The following is a 23787-nucleotide window of genomic DNA, read 5'->3' on the forward strand; positions in this document are numbered from 1 at the left end:
CCCCACCCTGGGGAATGAGTACAGGGGTACATAAATCCCCTTACTCATTCCCTGAAAGGGTTAAAATATAAGTAAAAAATAGGACAAGGCTTTAATTTAAAATTATGTTATTAATGTGTGTTTGTGTAATTTAACTTTTTTTCTTTTTTTTTTCTTAAATTCGTTATTTTGTATGTGTTTTTTATTCAAATATGAAATATAGAATTCAAATATGAAAAGACATATAAATGTATAAATATATATATATATCTTTTCATATTTTTATACTATGTAAATTTATATGTTTATCATAGATATCTATACATGTATTTATATCTATATATATATTATATTTCTTATAATATAGATTCTAAATAGATTATAATCCTCTAGTATAGATCATTTCTAAGCTAAAATATATATATAATAAATATTAAACATATATATTTGAAACAAATATATATGTTTGAAAATCATACATTTTTATTTAGGGCTAACTGGAAGATGTGTGCCAAGTGTGAAAGAAAGATTTTTTAGGTAAAGATTGACTTTTAATGCAAACTCGCTAGTTTCAAGCTGCCGGATAAGTGGTTTGAAGCGTACAATCATTTCAGTTGATAAATGTCGGGAGAATAAGTTACATGGGTCCGATGCCAGATCGCGAACATGCTCGCGGGAGCGAACTTCCGATTTTGCTTGATGAATCCCTCTCTTTGAATCACAGCTCACAACACCAGTTTTTTAAAGCTACAAATTTGTCATTTCTAACAGTTTCTTTCTCATAAAACATTGTTTTACCCTGGTGCCTGTAAAGGATTGATATAGCATTTTCCATTAGAGAAACAAAGAACTACTACTAAGCACAATATCCTTTCACTCTAATTTTTAAGGTCACTCAAGAGAGGACAGTGTCAATTAAAGACTGTTCACAAATATGAAAATAGTTTCCTTTATAGTACATTGAACTGAATAATATTTATAGCATAGAGCAAGCTTCATACCATGTATGATTTATATAGGTTTATGTAATGCATCTGTGTAATTAAATTATACATCAAATACATTTTTACATAATTATTAAAATTAAGTAAAAATACCAATTGTACATCAAGTTTATTTCCTACAATTGTATAATAATGATAATTGTTTAGCAAAAGCCTTTTTGACATCTTCATTTTTTAAAGTGTAAATGATTGGGTTCAACATTGGCGTAACAACACTATACAGGACTGAAAGCACCCTATCCTTTTCTAAGGCATGAGTTGAAGCTGGCCTTACATAGTTAAAAATAGAGCTACCATAATATAATATAACTACTGTGAGGTGAGAAAAGCAGGTAGAGAAGGCTTTCAACCTACATTTGTTGGATCTAATTTTCATAATAGTCACAATAATGTAAATATATGACACAATAATACACAGGAATGGTGTCCATGCTATGAAAACACCAACAGATTGCAACAAATGTTCATTGAGAAATGTGTCATCACAAGACAGTAAAAGCAGGGGGGGTATATCACAAAAAAAGTAGTTAATCTGGTTGGAATTGCAAAAGTGCAGACTGAAAGTAAAAAAAGTGTGGATTATAGAATTTAGGAGACCACTAAGCCATGAAGCACCTGCTAGAAGTTTGGTAAGTTTAGAGTTCATAATCACCAAATATTTAAGAGGACTACAAATGGCTAAAAAACGATCATAAGACATAATTCCAAGTAGAATACACTCTGTTCCAACACACGAAAAGAAGATATAGAGCTGAATTACACAATCAATATATAATATTGTTTTGTTACCTGTTATTAGTACTTGTAACATTTTGGGCATTGTTGTTGATGTATAACAAATGTCCAATAAGGAAAGATTCCCTAAGAAGAAGTACATTGGAGTGTGGAGTGTGCTATCCAAATAGGACACCAATATGATGGTAAGATTTCCTGCTAAAGCTACAACATAAATTACAAGCACAAATACAAAAAGCAATGATTTGATATTTGGTAAATCAGATAATCCAAGTATTTGAAATTCTGTAAAGCTTGTCTGATTACCAGTCATGTTAAAATTCCAATTATGTATCAACAAAAACAGCCAATAAATTTGCTTGTAGGACTGCCACTTACTGGTTTTACTTTCTTTAATAAGATTTATTCAGCACTGAAAATGAGATTAAAAATATTTGTTTATTTTAAATATTACATTTCTGAGAATCTTTTTAGGAATGGGTAGCCTTTGTAACTGTTTTGAATTTGTATATATTGTCTTTATAATTAGTATTAGTAATTTAATAAGTATATCTGAATTCAAAGACCAGACCATTTATTGTCACGCAGTTGTGGCCCATCTCTTTATTTAGTATAATTTTGGAATGCTGGTACCTTTATTTCAATAATGCAGTACACAACAGCACCAACTGTCATTTGTTTCTACAACAGTAACCACCATGAAGAATTGTAACCATTGCAGAGTGACCCCTTAACAACTGTTCCTTCAATTACCTAAAATGTTGGATTTGCCCTAACTCAGTGACAACAGCCTCCAGAACAAATAGAGATTGTGGCCCTGATTTATGAAAGCTCTCCAAGGCTGGAGAGAATACACTTTCAGAAGTGAAGCTGGGTGATCCAGCAAACCTAGATTGGATCTGGTCCAGGATTCAAAACATTTTCTAGAAAATAGCAAATGTTTTGTGAAAACATGTTTTCTGGATCACCCAGCTTCACTTCTGAAAGTATATTCTCTCCAGCTTTGGAGAACTTTATTAAATCAGGGCTTGTAAATCTATCCAGTGGAAACACAGACAGCATTAACAACTTGATGAAGATACTAACCTTTCCCCATTCAATTGAAAACTGGAATTAGGACCCACTTAAATACTTTGTATGCATGTCACAGTGTTGCAGGCAAGCTAGCGGTCAGAGCAGGAGGCAATCAGGTGTAATCGGGCACAGCCAAAAGTCAGGGCGGGTGGCAATCAAGACTAGTCAGGTGAAGCCTCCAGACCCTACAGCTTTTATGCTAATAAATGTAATTATTATAATGTTATAAATAACAACGATAATATAATAAATGTAATTAATAAAATGCTAATAAAAATGTATTAAATCACTGAATAGCTGAGTACTTAAGGTAGATTGTTTTCAACAAATGACTTAGGATTACTGTAGAATTAAAAGCAATAACATATTTTAAAAAATGGTTATGGTATTCCTTACCTAGGTAAGAATTTGACTGTGCACACATCTTTTTAAGCATCGAAACATACATATGATGGCACTTTTAACTCTTTTTTTTCTCTTACTTTCTTACAACTCATGATGTGCATACAATCTAGAAAACAAAATGTATCCACTTTTAAATCCTAACAGCTTCAAATCATAACTCTTTATGTATCTGTCTTGTTATACTATAGGGTAAACTAGAAATAGTGAAGAAAGAAATGGATCATTTAAGCATGAACATCTTGGGCATCAACAAAAATGAAATGGACTTGCCTAGGAAATTTTCAGTTTACTGTTCTGTTCATGAAAGGCAAAGAAAATGTGTTGTTTTTATATTCAATTACCAATATTGTCATTGGATATTATGCAATAAATGATTTACTAATATCACAGCCATTTAATAGTTTTATGTAAAGTTTATACCCCAAAACTTGATACACACAACACAAAACTAGATGCATATTGACCAGACCTGTACATTATATACATTTACAATGTGTGCAAATCATTTTTTTCCCAGTAAATGCATCAATGTGAGATTGAATGGTAAATAAAGTGCTCAAATATTAGATTACATAAGTTAATTTAAAGCTTTGTCATTCTATTACAATAAAGTCACACTAAAATGGGGTTATGCAATTCATGTAGACTTTGCTTTGAGGAAAAAAAGACAGAAATGTTTTTCTTTGTTTTTTGTTTTTTTTTTTGCTATTCTTTTCCAGGAAAAAGACAAGAAAATACATCTATATATATATATATATATATATATATATATATATATATATATATACATACAATGTTCCTATCCAAAGAAAGTCCTAGCTGTCCTGGAAACCATAAAGGTGAGAACATATGTTAAAACATAATGTGCAGTAAAGAACAAAAAAAAGAAAAGAAAGACATTCCTAAAAATTGATGGTAAAGAAGTGGAAAAAGTAGACAGTTTTCACCTCCTTCTATTATTATTAAATATTGAGAACAAAAATCCAGCAGTCAAGAAATATGACACAGACTCACCTTGGAGTTGCAAAGATGAAACAAGAAAAGACCTTCTAAAGTGTTGATGTGTCTAGACGTACAAACATAATAATTGTCTAGATTATGGTATTTCCTGTCATTCTATATAGATGTCAAAAATGGTTAATATAAAAGAAAAACAGGAAATGTATTGATGTCCTAAAGGTGGGTGTTACTAATGAATTCTAAGATTACTGTTTAAGAAGTAAAAGCTGACCTTTTCTTTTTTTTGTTTGCCTTTAATACATTTTTTCTCTATAAATTAAATATAACATACTTAATAACATATTTTTACAGGAAAATATTTCTATATAAAAGAAACTCCAACCCATCAAAAAACCCATCCCATCAAAAAACAAACAAACAATATTAGTATTACCTTGTTATTATATGCTAAGTTGGGGTGCAATAACAGGCTTATATTAGAAATTTAAAGATTTTATTACGGAGCCCTGAAGCAATCTTAACCTTAGTGAAAAATAAAATGAAATGTGTTCATGCCAATATTTAGTTCCGTTAAAAACAAGCATTCAGTACTAGTAAATCTTTCTTGTATGTGTATTTTAAATTATATATTCTCCTGCTATGAATTTTTGGTGGCAATCACAGTCACTGCTTTGGAAAGAGAAAAACAGAGACAAATATTTTCTTATATACTAGATACTGATATATACAGCAGACTAAAGTTCAAATCCTGACAAGCAAAGGGTAAAAAACATGCCCTACAGCAAAAAATATTAAGAAGACCCTTTTTATATCTTAAACTTATTTAGTTTAAGTCTGTTTTATATTATCATGCTGTTTTGTGTGTGCATGCTAATCAACATATCTAGGAAGCAATAACATTCTGTTAAAAACAAGCATGTATGATAGGGGTCAATTAGTATATGAATTAACATTACGTCTTTATTTTCCCAAGACAAAGCCATTTTCTCAAATCCCAAATCACATAATCAAGAAAAATATTATTACTGTGAAAAATAACAGTTGAATTAATTAAAATTATATATTACTTGAGATAACAGTGTGCATGTACCAATATCTATGGTTTGTTATCATGTTCAGTAAAAAGCTAAATTCACTCCAAATTAATTTGCCCTGACTTTGTTTTGAGGGCTGTTCAGCTAAACTGAAGCAAAACATTTGGAGCCTGAATATATGAATACCATAGTATACCTGGCCAACTTCTTGGTTAGCCAGGTAAATAATTGCGGGCTCTTTAATAATACACAGCAAAGGTACTGTGTACATCAATACAACTTCCCAGACATTCTTAAATAATGACAATTTAAGGCTGTAAGCCAATTGTCAAGGTAATTGACAGGTATGTATCTGTCAATCTAATCATTCAGCATTGTAAATCCAACATTGTACATGAAGACACATAGCCTGCTCATCTGTATATGATGAAAATCCTGACACTGAATAACTAATTGCAGTTTTCTGGTCAACCAAGTCCCAAAATCCTAACCTGGATCTTTTTTCTGATTACTGTAAAAAAAAATTAAAAGGAATTTTAAATAAAATGTTTACATCAGGCTGCAGTGGAATCTTTTGAAAGGGAGGTGACCTATGGGCATAAACTGGAAAATTTTCAGTTAAACAAAAGCCAAAGGTCCTCCTAGATTTGCCCTGGTTTATCAAGCAAAATTGAAAGTTCGATCGTGCACTCGTATTTGCGATGCGGCATCGGACCCCCTCTAACCTATTCATCAACAAATTTTCAGCCGTCGAGAATACGCTGGCATATTCTCCAGGCATTTATCAACTGAAATGATCTGACACTTCGAGAGGCACATCTCCGGCAGCTTGACACTAGCGAGCTTAGATTAAAAGTCATTCTTTCCCTAAAAAATAATTTGATGGAACACATCTTCTAGTTAGCCCTAAATAAAAATGTAGGATGTGTTCAAATGTTTAAAACATATATATTAGCTAAGAAGTAAGCATATTTTTAAATGACCTAATATTTTCAGGTTCGGAAAGTTAACTGATTTCACCTGTTTTCATAGGCGCATACTTAAACCCTTACGATGCCTAACCCGAGGATATGCCTGGTGTTAAATCCCTGAGCACTCTGGAAGGCGAGACCTCACTTTGGCCTGCAGACTAGATTATCCATCCACGTTCTTGTTTGCTTCTATAAAAGATATATCTTTATATATTTTTACATAAACATATTAAAGAAATATATATGAATACATATAAATATAGTAAAAAATATGATTATATTGGAAGCCTCCTTTAATAAGGAGAGTCCCAGATCTCCGTCACCCCACCCTGGGGAATGCGTACATAAAACCCCCCACTCATTTCCTGAAAAATATGTGTAAAAAATAAGAGGAGGTTTTAATGTTAAAGTAATTTTTAAACTTTTTGAAATTTTTTTTACAGGTTATCCCACAATGAAAGAATGATTTCCACAGCTGCATTCATATCATCAGTACAGCTCTGGGACTCCTGACAGTGTAGGATCCCTTGTCCTCATTTAACTAGGGGTTAAATGAGGTCATGTCTCCTCATTCACCTCTAGTGCTTAGTGATTGGTTGAGAAGAGGGAAACCCTGATGACAGCTCAAGCATCATCAGGGATCCCCTTCGCTCAGCCAATCACAGAGCACCAGACTTGGATGGGGAGACTTGTTACCATTTACCTCTAGTGCTGAATGGATGAACAGGGGAAACCCTGTTGAGGGCTCAAGCATCATTGGGGATCCCCTTTTCTCAGCCAATCATGGAGCACTAAAGTTGAATGGGGAGACTTGTCCTCATTTAATCCCTAGTGCCTGGGGACCCCAGACTGTCAGTAGCCCACAGCTGTGCTGATGACATAAATGCAGCCGTGGGAATCATCCTTTTATTGTGGGATAACTTGTAAAAAAAAGTTTTAAAGTTACACTAAACACACACAGTTAATAAATGACCTTAACACTAAAGCCTCCTCCTCTACTTTGTTTTAATTTATTTTTTATTAGATAGCTGTTTACTGATTTACAAATCTAAAGGATCATATCAATAAATGATTATAGAATGTCCAACTGTAGAGGCATTGCAAAACAGTGGTAAACCACCCCTTTCCCAACTTTTGTTGCCAGCATCAAATTCACAATTAGAATACATTTTTCAAAATCTGCATTTGATTTGTTGTCTTTGTACTATTTTCTGTTACAGTTACAATAGTCCTATACCCTGAACATAAACCAGTAAGAATTAAATATCTGTTTTTTTTTTTACAGAAATAAAGAAAATTTTATGGGTTTTTAGATAGTTACTAAGTGCTATCAGAATGAAATATCTGTATTTTTTGTGGATAAAAATAGAAAATTTTCTGGCTTTTGTGATATATTACAAGATGTATATTTTAGGATACCTCTTGCAATCTATTACCAAAAACCCAAACAATTCTGTATTTCTGTAAAAAAAATACAGATATTTTATTATGATAGCACTTGGTATCTATCCTAAAACCCATAAAAATGCAGTATTTCTCTCCAAAAAATACAGATATTTTAATCTGATAGCACATGGTATGTATCCTAAAACCCATAAAAATGTATGTATTTATGAGAAACAAATACAGATATTTAACTGTGATAGCACTTGCTAGATATACACAAATGCCATCCACACTTTGTTCCAGAGCCCACCGCCTCCCCCTCCTCCTGCTGTAAATGATGCTGCCAAACTCTAGATGCCAGAGACTAATGGCGAACACACTCCGTCTCAGAGCCCACCGCCTCCTCCTCCTCCTCCTGCTGTAAATGATGCTCCCGTCAGCCCAGTACCTGACTTTAGATGCCAGATACTAATGCCGTCCACACTCCATCTCAGAGCCCACCGCCTACTCCTCCTCCTGCTGTAAATGAAGCTGCCGCCTGCCCACTAACAAACTCTAGATGCCAGATACTAATGCCGTCCACACTCCATCTCAGAGCCCACCACCTCCTCCTCCTCCTGCTGTAAATGAAGCTGCCGCCTGCCCAGTTAAAAACTCTAGATGGCAGATACTAATGCCGTCCACTTGCCGTCTCAGAGCCCACTGCCTCCTCCTCCTGCTGTAAATGATGCTGCCGCCTGCCCAGTGCAAAACTCTAGATGCCAGATACTAATGCCGTCCACACTCCGTTTTAGAGCCCACCACCTCCTCCTCCTGCTGTAAATGAAGCTGCCACCTGTCCAGTAACAAACTCTAGATGCCAGATACTAATGCCGTCCACACTCCGTTTTAGAGCCCACCACCTCCTCCTCCTGCTGAAAATTAAGCTGCCACCTGGCAGTAACAAACTCTAGATGCCAGATACTAATAACGTCCACACTCCGTCTCAGAGCCCACCGCCTCCTCCTCCTCCTGCTGTAAATGATGCTGCCTCCTGCCCAGTACTAAACTCTAGATGCCAGATACCGCCTGCCCAGTTAAAAACTCTAGATGGCAGATACTAATGCCGTCCAAACTCCATCTCAGAGCCCACCGCCTCCTCCTCCTCCTCCTGCTTTAAATGATGCTGCCGCCTTCCCAGTACCCGACTTTAGATGCCAGATACTAAGGCCGTCCAGGCTCCGTCTAAGAGCACACCGCCTCCTCCTTCTCCTGCTGTAAATGAAGCTGCCGCCTGCCCAGTAACAAACTCTAGATGCCAGATACTAATGCTGTCCACACTCCGTCTCAGAGCCCACAGCCTCCTCCTCCTCCTGCTGTAAATGATGCTGCTGCCTGCCCAGTACCCGACTTTGAATGCCAGATACTAATGCCGTCCACGCTCTGTCTCAGAGCCCACCACCTCCTCCTCCTCCTCTGGCTGTAAATGAAGCTGCCACCTGGCAGTAACAAACTCTAGATGCCAGACACTAATGCCGTCCACACTCTGTCTCAGAGCAAACTGCCTCCTCCTTTTGCTGTAACTGATGCTGACACCTGCCCAGTACCCGACTTTAGATGCCAGATACTAATGCCATCCACACTCTGTCTCAGAGCCCACCGCCTCCTCCTCTTGCTGTAACTGATGCTGCCACCTACCCAGTACCCAACTGTAGATGCCAGAAACTAATGCCATCCACACTTCGTCTCAGTGCTAAATGCCTCCTCCTCATGCTGTTACTCCTGCTGCCCAGTACGCAACTCTAGATGCCAGTTACTAATGCCATCCACAGTCTGTCTCACCACCTCTTCCTCCTGCTGTTACTGCTGCTGCCTGCCCAGTACCCAGTACCCAGCTGTAAATGCCAGTTAGCGATGCTGTCCATGCTGCAATTTACAAAGTTACAGCTAGCAGATAGAAAAAGGCAGTCCCCTACAAAGCAATGTCTCCACTAGCTACAGCTTCTACACTGTCCATGTAGGTGATGGCCTCAAACAATAATGCCGTCTCTGCTCCGTCTCAGGGCCCACCGTCTGCTCCTCCCAGTACCATTTATCATCATACAATGAAGATCCTGCACTGATATCTTGCACTGTGCTTTACATAGTTCATTAGTCCAATTAACTTTCTTTTGGAGAGGCTCATATTCTAATGCTCAACTTTGATGTTTTCCTGCTGAATTTTGATGTTCAGGAATCTCTTGTTGGATAATGCAAAATTATTTTTAAAAACCCAACAAAAGTTTGGGGACCCTTCCTAATAATAACAGTAAGTGTACAAAGCGAGGCACTCCTCCCATCTTCTTTTGCTTTTTTAAACCATCACTACTTCCCACCACTACATATCTCCCATCCCATTGTGTGTAAATTTGTAAATTGTGTATCACTGTCTGTATTAGTCTACCATTTGCAACCCCTATTTAATGTACAGGGCTTCGTAATATGTTGCCGCTATATAAATCCTGTTTATTAATAATAATATTAATAATAATATTAATATTATTGTTATTATTATTATTATTAATAATAATAATAATAATAACTCAAGTACAGATATTTCATCAATATAGATTCTGAGAAACATAGGAAAATCTTAGGTTTAACTTTCCAACATCTAACAAAAAGTGACATGTTCATTTGGAGTGGGTTGGATTTTTTTTATGCTGCTTATATGTAAGCCACGGAAAAAATAAAAGTTTTAAAGAATTCAGACTAGTGAGCACACTTTTGACCTTATCAAGTGATTATGTAAATGTTAAAAATAGGGATGAGCGAAATTTTTAATTTCAAATCGTGCCTTTTTCGCTTACAGAACATGTAAGCGACAACGGTCTTGTGATTCGCCATGAGGTCATGTTCTCGCCGAACTCAGATGAACTCTCAATGGAGAAATTCCATTGAGAGTTCGCCTGCAGTCACAGCTGATGCCTCCAATCAGCATGCCTCCAATCAGCTGTGACCGCAAGTTTCCACACTCCCCGGGCTGTACTTATCAGCCCGGTGACCGTGGGAACTGAACTCAAATGAACTCTCAATGGAGAAACTCCATTCAGAGTTCATCTGAAGTTCACCTGCAGTCACAGCTGATTGAAAGCACTCGCGTGCCTCCAATCAACTGTGGCCACAGGTTCCCATGGTCACCATTGATATCATTGATAAGTACAGCCCAATAACCATGGAAACTGAACTTAGATGAACTCTCAATGGAGAAACTCTATTGAGAGTTCATCTGAGGTTTGCCTGCAGTCACAGCTGATTGAAAGCAATCGCGTACCTCCAATCAGCTGTGACCACCATTGATATCATTGATATGGTTATTGGGTACAGCCCAATAACCATGGGAACTGAACTTAGATGAACTCTCAATGGAGAAACTCCATGGAGAGTTCATCTGAAGTTCGCCTGCAATCACAGCTGATTGGAAGCACTCCCGTATCTCCAAACAGCTGTGACCGCTGGTTCCCACGGTCACCGGGTTGTACTTATTAATAATTTGTACAGCCCGGTTACCGTGGGAACTGAACTCAGATGAACTCTCAATGGAGTTTGTCCTGCAGTAACAGCTGATTGGAAGCACTCAAGTGAAATGCATGCTCAATTTGGTTCAGATCAGGTGACTGACTTGTACTTGCACTTCTTTGCTTTAATAAGCTCCTGGTTGCTTTGGCTGTATGTTTTGGGTCATTGTTCATCTGTATTATGAAACCTCCCAATCAATGTGACTGCATTTAGCTGGATTTGAGCAGACAGTATGTCTCTGAACACCTCAGAATTAATTCGGCTGCTTCTGTCCTGTGTCACATCATCGATAAACACTAGTGTCCCAGTGCCATGGCAGCCATGCACGCCCAAGTCATCACACTTACGCCATACTTTTTTCTTGCCATCAATCTGGTAAATTTTGATCTTGGTTTCATCTGTCCAAAAAATGTTTTTCCAGAACTGTGCTGGCTTTTTAAGTTTTTTTTTTTAGCAATGTCCAATCTAGCCTTTCTATTCTTGAGGCTTATGAGTGTCTTGCACCTTGCAGTGCAGCATCTGTATTTACTTTCCTGCAGTCTTCTCTTTATGTTAGACTTGGATATCGATACGCTTACTTACTGGAGAGTGTTGTTCACTTGCTTGGCTGTTGTGAAGGGGTTTCTCTTCACCATGGAAATTATTCTGTGAGGCGTTGCTGAGTTCACCAGTGTACCAAACTGTGGATTTTGCACTCCTAATATTGTAGCAATTTCTCGGATGGGTTTTTTTCTGTTTTTGCAGCTTAAGGATGGCTTGTTTCACCTGCATGCAGAGCTCCTTTGACTACATGTTGTCTGTTGACAGCAAAATCTTCCACATACAAGCACCCCACCTCAAATCAACTCCAGGCCTTTTATCTGCTTAATTGATAATGACATACCAAAGAAATTGGCCACACCAGCCCATGAAATAGCCTTTGAGTCAATTGTCCAATTACATTTAAGCCCCTAAAATGAAGTGATAAAGTAAAAAAAAGGTTTTGTATGCTATTTTTTGTTCAACCCACTGAATTAAAGCTGCATCTGCATCAGTTCAACTGCATCTGAGTTGTTTCATTTAAAGGTAATTGTGGTAATGTACAGAACCAAAATAAGAAAATAGTTGTCTATAGTTGCCCGAATCTCGGTCATGTGCAGAAGGGGCATTTTATTCTATTAAGGGAAAGCAATGCCCATCTTCGCATGTGCAGTGAGATGGGCTCTCTTTTTTTCCTTTTTATAGCAGGGTACGTCGCCCAATCTGGCACTGCACTGACGTGCCAAGAAGACTGAGTAAGAAGATAAAGATGGCAGCACCCGGCACTTCCTCAGCACTGGGACGAAGAGGAATTCCAGGACGACGCGGGACCAGATCGTGGGAAGGACCAGTACCAGTGCCAACAACAACACTTTTGATTACCCTTCAAAAAAAGGATAGAATTCAATTTTTTTTGCAGGAGGGAGGGCTACAGGTATTTTAATTTTTATGTTAGTAACTGATATAAAAAATAAAAAATGTAATTTCTAAGAATTTGTAATAGTGATTACTGTGGCTAAAAGGTAAATTGTGTGATATGTTTGATATGCTAAATGGTTTTAATTTTCTCTTTCTTTTTCTGACTTCCTTCATTTCTCTCCAGTAATAAATATTTTTAGCATGTTACACTCACATTACATTTAAATCATATGCTTTATGGATACAGCCTTAAAGATGTAACTTTTATTAAAGCTTTTATATTTCTTATGTTTCCAAACAAGAGCGTATAGTCCCCCCAATTACAAATGAAACCTTCTACAGGGCATGGACCTTAGGTGCCCAGAAAAGGATGTGCAGTAAACATCTACATCCTATCCTGACAATACCAGGCCCAATGGCTTCCCTGAACAGTGGGGTAGCCCATATTAAGGGAATTTCTTTTTTTGGGAGGGATGCTTTTTTAGAATCCCAAAGTCACCCTTAATAAGGAAATATCCCCAGATCCAAGATATCAACACTTTTACCTTAACAAGGAGGACAGGACTACAAAAATTAGTTAAAATTATAAAAATACCCACTCAAAACAAATCCTTTACTGAATTAAAAATGTTTCCCAGATTGAAAAACCGATTGTCAATCAAGACAGTGAAGAACAATAATGTGAACAAGCTGATTCATGGTATTACAATGACAGAAAATGTACATGCTGGTATTCATTTTTTTTTCTTTACTATTTATCTAACATTTTTCCAACATCAATATTTTGGACAATGCCATGTTTAAGGGCTTTGAATTGAAATTTTGATTCCTGACTGTTCTTCATTTTAAAACAGCATTTAATATTTGTTTCACTTGCAATGTGTTCTCACAGGCACCAAAATATCAAAATGTTATATGCCTCACTATCAACCGAAGAGTCTTTTTTTCTGATGCCCTGATGGCTTTAGAATCCTCCACATTCACTTATAAAGCCATCTGCAAGGCTTGAGGGACGGAATTATGTACGATTCACCTGTGTGTTTGTATGGCTGTAAGGTCATTGTATTCATTGCATGAATTTTTAAGGGAAACCACTAATGTTGCATGCATTGTATTCATTTTTGTTACTATGAATGTTCAATAAAATAAGCTCCAGTTGTTGTGTATGTTTATTGCTATGCAGGCAGAACCTAATACCAGCCATGTGCACATATTATAAAGGATATTGATTTTTTTGTATAATGGAGGACCTTTTCAAGCCCTCCACATAAGCCAAAATAAATATATGCCAAATAAATTCAGACCGTGATGAGGGAATGGGGAGGGGGGTGACTGAATGCGGTCCTCTCTCTTCTTTTACAGGTTCCTGGCGTCAGAAGGTTAATGGCTCCTGAAAGCGTTAAGATCCTAACACTTCTTCCTTATCATGTAAATGTCTAAAATTTAAAATGGTAAAACTGGGGAGGGCAAGTCCAAGCAAAGGAGTGTAGCAGAGAATGCTATGCATTTTCTGTGCTACACTGCTACATTTTTGTTTAACTCCATTTCTTTAATTGGCAGTAGTAGCCTTGCAGGTGCTATAAGCCTTCTTTCCTTTTTTTTTTAATCCTCAACATCCTTGATAACTAGTAGTGCATTGGCAAATGTTGTATGACCCTTTTGAATTTTTCCTAATTCTTATCTCCCCCTAATAACTATTCCAAGCTGATCTGATCTCACTGACTAGAAGTGCAGTGGTACAAATGACCCGATCTGACTCACAAGAACAGCAGCACACAATGGCACCTTGTATAGCTTTGCTCCATATTTTATATAGGACTGCACAGGCATTAGCCCTCAGTAGAAATTGGAAAAATGCATATCAATAGGGCTGCTTGTCACTGTGATTCCCCCAGCAAAATGGGAGAATCACAGCGACTTTCTGACCAGATTTTACTGGCAAACATTGCTGGGATCAGAACTCAAACATTATTCACCTGCGTCGCTATAATGGATTTTAACAGTGGCCAGTTTCAGGCTATTGATTATTTTTATGAATTCTACTGATAAAAAATTATTTCGATTTAATTATTTAAATTAGGCACTGAGTGCCATTTGTTCATATCCCTTGTTAGGGTTCCTAAATCCCTTAAGGTTTTTAAGGCAGAGCTTTTCACTATAAAAGATGTCCTGTATTTGCTCCACTGGGTTTATTGTAGATGCTTATAATAATATGATTAATATTCTTTTTCAAGGTAAGAAGGAAAAATGTATGGAGTCCTACTGGGTTATGGTTTTCTGTGTGTCTGTTGTTATTCTAAAGCCGAACATATTTATATATATATCAAAATAATATCTGCATTCTTCTGCCATTTGCAACCCCTATTTAATGTAAACACTGCGTACGAGGTCGGCGCTATATAAATCCTGTTTAATAATAAAATAATAATAATAATATTGATGTTCTACTCTTGTATTCTTCACATCCCAGCATTAGGCTTTAGCAAAATGATTTCCAAATGTTTTAAGTTGTAAAACAATACATTAGAGGTTTAAATAAAATACATTTTTAAAGCTACAACCTAAAAGTCTTCTTTAATGGTTTCCTATGCTTTACCAATGACATTTTTTGCTGAAAGATTTCTGTATTCAAATCCTCCAATTTTTGCCAGTCCCCAGAAGCAAAAGATATGCTTGGATGTATTATGATACTCAGCTTTTTAAAACATTTGGTAATGTAAATGGGGATCTGACACAATTGAGGAACCCTAAATGAGACAATTTAAAAAAATGCCTTCTACAGTTCTTGAAAGCAAGAATTGAGAAATATTCTTTCCAGATTTTTTTTCACTTTTTTTTACATTAAACACTTTTTTTTAAAAAAAAAATACTTTTGCCCATGCTGCATTAAGAAATAGACATTTCTGCCTTAAATACTAAACCTTTTGACCCTGTAGTATGAACATCTGCTATAGATCAGTCATCGTTATAATATTTATACTTTCTTGAATTGTACATTAAATAGTATAAATAGTATTAAAAATACTAATCTGCTAATCTGCAACTACACAAAGCTATGGATATGGGGATATACAGTAAATGCAAGTCAATTATAATTTAAACCTTATCAAGCAGTGTTTTGGAGCTCTAAAAGGTAATTATAATAAAATTAGACTATTGCACCAAAACACTTACAAAAATGTCTGTATCTGTCATAAATAACTAAATACAAATTATTCCCATATACTAGTTTTTACATTTACCTAAATTGTTTTTTATTTCAGGTGCAACATTTTTAGCTAATCTTTTATCTTTTTAACCGAGTATTTTTCCTATTTGAATAATTATGTATTATTTTATTTGAAACATGAACAGAAATAATTCTCTAGTTTCTGAATTTATTATCTTGGGTTTGTCTACTCGTCCAGAACTGGAAGCTTTCCTTTTTATTCTGTTCTTGATCATTTATATGGTGGCATTGACTGGCAATGTAATCATCCTTCTTCTGTCCATCACAGACCCCGGTCTTAAAACGCCAATGTATTTCTTTTTGGGGCTGTTGTCATTTCTTGATATCTGGTGTACGTCAGCTACATTACCTAAGATGCTCTCAGGCTATGTGACACAGTCTAAAGTAATTTCATATTATGGCTGTGTAGCCCAGTTATTCTTCTTCACATGGCCAATGGGTATTGAACTTTTACTCCTTACAGTGATGGCTTATGACCGATATGTCGCAATTAGAAATCCACTTCGTTATGCATCAATAATGAATCAAAGAGTCTGTATAAACATAGCTATTATTATCTCTATTATAGGTTCTTTTAATTCAGTGACACACACATATTGTACCTTCAGGCTTCCATATTGTGATGACAATAAAATTAATCACTTCTTCTGTGAGATAATGCCTTTGCTAAAACTGGCATGTGCAGACACCTACATCAATGAGATTGTAGTCTTTATGGCTGATTTTATCCTTGGTATTTGTTGCTTCTTACTCACTTGTATTTCATATGCCTTCATTTTCAACACTATATTTAAAATACGTACAGCTGAAGGCAAGCGAAAAGCCTTCTCCACATGTGCCTCCCATATAATAATTGTATCTATGTATTATGGAGCCGTTATTTTTACTTACATCAGACCAAGGTCAAGTCTGTCTTTGGAGAAAGATAAAATAATATCTGCACTATATGCAGTAATCACGCCTACTTTTAACCCTATTATATATAGTCTAAGGAATAAAGAAGTGAAAGAGGCATTCCAACGAGCATTTAAGAGACTAATACCACACAAGTTCCAAAACAATGTACCACCTCTTTAACAGCTAAAATGTGTTGTTATGTATATTATTAAAAGTATATCCTATGGCAATTTGCTGTTATACATTTTACAAACAAATAAAAGATAATCCCAGTTTAAGTTGCAGTTATAGTTTTTAAGGCTGCCATTCAGTAAATAGAGAAGATATTAGGTACAAAGTTAGTTAATTTTGAACATCAAGTGCTAGTCTTCCTGTGAAGAGGTTCACTATTAAATATTAATAAAAATTAGGTGAATAAACCCATACAATTGTGACATTCAATACACAAAGCTTTAGATTTTACTTAGAGGCAGAAAAGACAATAGTGTCCTTGAATACTCAAGGTAATATGATCATTTATATACATGAATAATTAATTAAGAACAAGATGATCTAAAAATGGTCAATGGAAACCAAAAACATTAACCTGAGGGCTATATTCAAAATCACACGTCTAAGAAAAACATTTAAAATGCATTCACATGTGATTCAGTACTTTGTATGGCTCCTATGTGCCAGTATGCACTACCTACCTGGATTGTTTCATTTTCTGAGCTTGGATTGAAACTCTGCATTCTGATCAGAGGCCTGATGTCAACGTGACCCTCTAATAAAGACAGAGGACAGCAGCACAACTGATTCTTACAGCCTAGGCACCATTTTGTGGCCATAGATGGCCAGTTTAGAGCAGCTGATAAGAAATTATAGGTGTAGGACAGTAAAAAGCATTACTTCATATACACTGATTCTATTGTGATGGATAAGGTCACAATACAACAGTTTATAGACCAGAAGAAGAAGAGATAGGTGTTGGAGAAATTTAAAAAAAAGAGAAGGAAAAACAGACGTCTCTTCACATGAGCTTTTAGAATGTTAGATAGGACCACATTGTTGCAATTTATAGAGTGAGAGTGAGACAAGTGTAAGAAAAAAAAAAAAAAAACAAAGACATACAGACACTGTGTGTACAAAGTTTGTTCATCTGTCACTGGAAACGTTCATGAAAGATTGTTTCCAGCAACGAAAACTGTTCATGTGCACACAGTCTTAGATAGGGTCCAATTTATAGTCTTATCACAGTGGTTTATAGAAATTAAAAAATTCAATTAAAAGAGGTACATAATGATGGGGAAAGCATCAATATTGGCACAATTGTTACTAGCTGTATAGTGGTGGTGGTGCTCATAGAATAGGCAGTAAACACGTAGCTATCAATGGCATATTTTTGCATAATATATTTTGGGTCAGGGTCAGACAATGATGACGTTGTTCTTGCAGTCTTTTTCCTTCTCCTCCATCTTCTCCTACTTCTTCATCTTGTAGATGTAAGTACATAGATAAAGAATGTTTTGCAAGGAAACAGAAGTATCTCCCAGCTATCTACTAGCATGCCAACTAAACACTCCCCTGACCAAGCTACTGGTAGTACTGTTCCTGCTGTACAAATTAGTGAAAGGCCCAAACGAAGACACCAATCTACCATTATTTTTCAAACCAAGCCATCCCTGTATTTTACAAACATCTCCCCTTTAGGTGTGTAGCCAGGTCTATTTACTGACAGATAATTGAAACATGGCTATGGGCAGGGGCAATACATGTCCTTCATGGGCCAATGGGTAAATGTCTTGCATGGAACTGACATGTCCACACAGTGGGATCTGTTATCAGACAGTAGAGTGGTCAGGAGAATAAGCTCCAGAGTTAGCTACTGTTCTGATTCTTCCTCCCTGTCCCCTTAACAAGAGTACCAGTCCTCACTGACAGCAGCATGTCTAAGCTATTCCACGCCTCATTATGGTATGTGAATGCTCCAGAACTGCCAAGCATGTCTTTCTCTCATTTAGTCAGTCTGGTGACTTGCTTTCCACCTTGCTAAATCAAATTGTGCACAGGCTCTCCCCCTGCTTTCTCTAAATCAACAATGCGGTCTCTGAGAATGAACCAATACCATGGCTGTACTGTGTATGGGCAAATTCACTCACGTTACCTGCCTTGCAGATGGGTTGAATTTGGTGGTGAAGAAATTTCCAAAGTACATGAAGAAGGCAACATAATTTGTCAGCCAGGAAAACAGCAGAAACAATAATGTCACCCCACTCATGTTCATGTCAGAAGCTATACTGCATTTGATGGAGCAGGGGGGAGAAGAGGAAGACTCTTATTCCTTGCCTCACAAATGTGGAGATGTTATTGGGGAGTGGGGGTTTTATGGTGAGTGTCCACTGCACCAGTCAATAGAGAGGTGGTCTACATGATGCTGATTAGTAAAAGAACGAAGAACAAAAGGAAGTTCTGGAGAAGAAATTGTCAGGTATGGTGCTAGGAAGTGACACAGGTCATCAACAGTTTAGAAGAGACCCATGGGGTTATGCTGTGGATAGGAATAAAGGCCCACAGCTGTACACAGAGCAGAGCTCAATTCTACCTTGGAAAACATGGCAAGATGTATCCTGGCTTGTTTAAAAATGTACAGTAGGCATCGTTTTATTTGATATTATCAATATGCTTGTTTTACCAGCAGGTAATTCCATATTTCCCACTGCATTGGATGATCAGTCCCTTTCTCAAACGGCATTTACAGATTTAGCAGCAGCACCAGGCATAGTAGGGCTAACTATATTCTCTTTTTCCAGTTGCATTGGAAGCAAGCAGATGGGGAATTACAAGATAAATTAGGGCAAATAGTATCATCTTATCTGTCATTTTACAAAGTGCCCAATTACCTAACTCTTGACTTCATGGATTACTGGGCCAAGAAACTGAATGATTTTCCCAGTATACCTTCCAGGTGATGCCTTGTAGATCCACGAGTGTCACATCAAAGAGAGTTCTCAGTGCGGAAGGTGGAATTGTTGCTAACAAACAAAAAATGACTGGTGACCTGTTTCAGCCACCTGTTCCTGATGACAAGCAGTAATGGTACCGCTATCACCAACCAGCCTAGTGTCACACCACAACCACGAACAGCAAATTAGGGGAGAACCTTTTATAAAAAATGGATAAAGACTGCCTCAGATTCTTAAAATCGGCTATAGAAACCATTACTGTTGATTTTTCACCAAAAAGAACGGTCAAAATATAAGAAAACTGACAAATTTTCTTAGCAACAATGGGGCAAAGGATTTGTGACAGATTGCAAAGTGACATTTCAGCATTTAGTTGCAATTATACAATGACAATTTTTTATCATCGTTGCGAAAAAAAATTGCCTTTTTTTGCAGAATTTATTTCAATTTATTTTTATTATACATTAACAAACGTATTTTTATCAAATTATTCCTATATAAATTGTATGTAGTTACATAGTATTAGGTCTTGGGACATTTTATGCACAAATTCAGGACCTAAACACTACTCCGTGCTGGCCACATTCACAATTATGTGGCTACCCGTATAATTAAATAAATGAAAATCTTTCTTTTAGCACTTATGTCAGACAGATTTTTTTTTAATTTTTAATGTCTGCTGGGATATTCATGTAAATTCTCCAATGATTTTATCATGAAAGAAAAACTATAAAAGACTGCTCCTAATTAGTTACTCTCATCCTAAGGAAAACATGATTTTTCTACCTTTTTACAACACAGGATTGAAGAGGTTTTAATCCTAAAGGTATTTAGATTGACCTTGTTTGCCTTAATGCCTTACAAATACACAGCTTATTATTGTTTTAGTTACCGACATGTAGAAACCAAAATTCTGGTTAACATTTAAATTTATTTTTACAATTTGTGGTTTTCATTAACTCTCTTAGGAAGATTACTATTTGATGTGATTGACAGAAAGGGAATCATATTTAACAGGGAGCACAGCTGAGTTTATCATAACAGATACTTTAATATTGTTGTTTGTTAAATCCAGCACGAATTTGGTTGGGTAAATACACAAACTTGAGTAAATGTTGTAGATTTGCTGTCATTATATTTTCACTATATTGCTATAAAGATATTTTATGGTATAGAAATATGATGGTTACCTTTGTTTACCATCCCAGGAGTTTACGATTTACCGATTTCTAGCCAGTGAAACAAAGATAAGGATAGAATATGAATAAAGAATATAGAAAATGAAGACTTTTAAGGTACTGCACAAACACACAAAATATATTCATGCTTTTTTTTTCATCTTTATAATCTCAAAAATATTGAAGGTTAAGGATTTACACTCTTAAATACAGAATTCTGCAATCTGGATGTGCTTTCCTTTATCTAAAACTGAATTTAAAACTACTTAGTGTGGGAATGACCCCTGACTTGAACCTTTTTCTAATAAGTAGCATGACAAAGAAAAGATTTTTAGTGTTCAGACCAAACAAATGTATCAGACCAGACAAATATAATTCTCTTTATTAAATATAAATAAGATTGAAAATTGATGCCTACAACACACTCCATAAAAGTTGGGACAATGGCAAACTAAGACTGTAAAGTTTATACAAGTAACATTCTGTAAAGTTTTTCAATCGGTTGGTAATAGGTGTGTGTATCAAGATTAGGTGTAAAAGCATCCACCAAAGGCTAAGTCTTTGAAAGCAAATATGGGTCGTGACTCACCACATTGTGCTGAGTTTTGATGGAGAACTATCTGTTAATTTAAAAAAACATAATTCACTAATTAATTAAATGAATTTAGGTCTGTCACCATCAACAGTTAATAACATTGGTAAAAGTTTCAGGGAGTCAGGGAAAATCTCTATGCGTAAAGGCTAAGATAAGGGACTGCTGCTGAATGTGAATGGCCTTTGTGCCCTTAGGTGGTATTGCATTAGAAACTGTCATGTTACCATGATCAAGGAGTACTTTGGAATGGTGGTAGCCAACGTTTTGGACCTCACAGACCACTAAATTTACAGACTTCGGACTGTCCATGGACAGGGGGCCGTGTTACTTAAAAAGGAAGAACCTTCCCCCAGACTGACGTCATGAAGCCAGAAACCACCCACTCTCAGGGTTGTGTCACCGCCCTGAGCCTGTGATCCATACGAGGGATATAGTTCAGGGCTCTGGCCGGTGCACCCCCAAGCGGGGTCAAAAGAGGGACCCCGCTGGGGGCCACACCGGCCAGAGCTGCAGACCACTAAAATTTTCTTGCAAACAATTAGTGGTTGCAGACCACTGGGTGGCAACCAATGCTTTGGAAAATCAATGTCACCAAAAATGATATTATGCAAAAAGGAAGCCATTCATCAATTTGTTGCTCTTTGGGCTCAAGCTCATCAGAGACAGATCAAAAAACAATGGAAACGTGTTCTGTGGTTAGATGGGTCCGCATTTCAGCTTTTTCTTTGGGAAAATCAGAATGGTTTTTAATACATTTTTAATAAAAGTTTAAACAATCTTTTAAATGAGATATGAGGAAACAACATATAAACACCAGCAAGGATAAAATTTGGATAACAGAGATTCAAAGGGGGAAAAGAGATGTAATTTAAAAAAAATACTTTATAAAATGATAAAGCCATGCACTGCCATCAGACAGATGCATTGACAGAGAATGAAGTCCATATTAAATGTAACGTCACAATTACCAGAGAGAAGGGGTTACAGATTCGACATGCCAAAGATAAAAAAATCTTCCAGACTGTTATCAATAAAAGGTGCAAAAACCGCATCTGTGATGGTTATATGTGAACTAATGATGCAGAGGCTTACATTGGACTTTTGGAAAGGTACATGCTCCTATCAAGATGACATCTTTTCACAGGAACTCCATATCCATTCATCTTTTCACAGGAACTCTATGTATATTTTAGCAGGACGATGCCAGGCCTCATTCTGTACAAATTACAAAAGCATGGATTTATAAATATAGAGCTTCTGTGCCTGACTGGCTTACCCACAATCCAGACCTGTCTCCATTGTAAAATGGCTGGTGCATGGTTAATGATGACCATAAACTTAAATAAGCGTGACCATTTTCCCAGGTTAAATAAAGGTTTAAGTGAATTAACAAATTGCTCGAATTTTTTTTCTAAATCAAGCTTATCAATATATATATATTTTTTTTGTTTTCTTTTAGGTGTTTTACATTATGAAGGGATGAATACCAGAAATGAAAGCCAAATGGCAGAGTTTGTACTGTTGGGATTTCCCAGCAACAGAGAACTACAGTTACTTCTGTTTTTTGTATTTTTAGGCTTTTACCTCCTGACCATTGCTGCAAACCTGCTCATTATTGGGACTGTATCAATAGATTTCAATCTCAGAAAGATCCCTATGTATATTTTCTTGTGCCACTTTTCTTTTCTTGAAATCTGGTATATCACTGCTACTGTGCCAAAAATGCTGGTGGACTTTATAGCTGACAACAACATCATTTCCTACAAAGGCTGTATAGCACAGATCTATTTCTTCTTTGCATTAGGATTCACTGAGCTATTCTTTCTTGTTATGATGGGATTTGACAGGTATTTGGCAATATGTCATCCACTACGTTATAATGCCATCATGACAAGAAAACTATGCAGTCGCATGGCAATGTGGTCCTGGATTTGTGGCTTTTCAAGCAGCCTATTATTGACTATTCCCAGCTCTAGATTTTTATTCTGTGGTCCAACAGTCATTAACCATTTTTTTTGTGATTACATCCCATTACTAGGCATCTCCTGTAATAAAACATTTGCTACAGATGTGATTTGTTATGCCTTAGCTTGGATTATCATACTGTATTCTTTTCTCTTTACCACTATCTCATATGTGCAAATAATTAAGACAATCAGTCATCTTCCATCCCTATTAAGTAGGAGAAAAGCATTTTCCACATGTGTCTCTCATTTGACAGTTGTATTGACCTTTTATGGTACAATAATTTTTATGTATATTCGCCCAACCACTCAATACAGTTTACATATAGATAAATTTGTATCTGTATCTTATGCTATTGTAATTCCATTATTGAATCCTATAGTGTACACACTCCGAAACAAAGAGATCCATGATGCATTAAGAAAAATAGCTACACATGGATGTAGAATCATTTAG

The 23787-nt window shown here is 36.3% G+C and overlaps 3 protein-coding genes across 3 annotated transcripts in view; 2 read left to right on the top strand and 1 right to left on the bottom strand.

Moving 5' to 3' along the window:
- LOC140332692 (olfactory receptor 5V1-like) overlaps positions 1 to 2031 on the bottom strand; it is a 3313-nt gene extending 1282 nt beyond the window's left edge. The window contains exon 1 of the mRNA XM_072413885.1: positions 1138 to 2031. Within this exon, the coding sequence (XP_072269986.1) occupies positions 1138 to 2031 (894 nt within the window). The remainder of the gene's footprint in view (positions 1 to 1137) is intronic.
- A 13837-nt stretch (positions 2032 to 15868) lies between these two features.
- LOC140332693 (olfactory receptor 13G1-like) lies at positions 15869 to 19724 on the top strand. The gene is made up of 3 exons (XM_072413886.1): positions 15869 to 16774; positions 19050 to 19118; positions 19596 to 19724. The coding sequence occupies exons 1-3, from the start codon at positions 15869 to 15871 to the stop codon at positions 19722 to 19724; spliced, it is 1104 nt and encodes a 367-aa protein (XP_072269987.1).
- Positions 19725 to 22845: 3121 nt separating this feature from the next.
- LOC140332694 (olfactory receptor 6F1-like) lies at positions 22846 to 23787 on the top strand. Its single transcript, XM_072413887.1, has one exon. It carries the CDS (start codon positions 22846 to 22848, stop codon positions 23785 to 23787), a length of 942 nt encoding a protein of 313 aa, XP_072269988.1.

Source organism: Pyxicephalus adspersus, chromosome 6, assembly GCF_032062135.1.
Source record: "Pyxicephalus adspersus chromosome 6, UCB_Pads_2.0, whole genome shotgun sequence".
Taxonomy (NCBI): domain Eukaryota; kingdom Metazoa; phylum Chordata; class Amphibia; order Anura; family Pyxicephalidae; genus Pyxicephalus; species Pyxicephalus adspersus.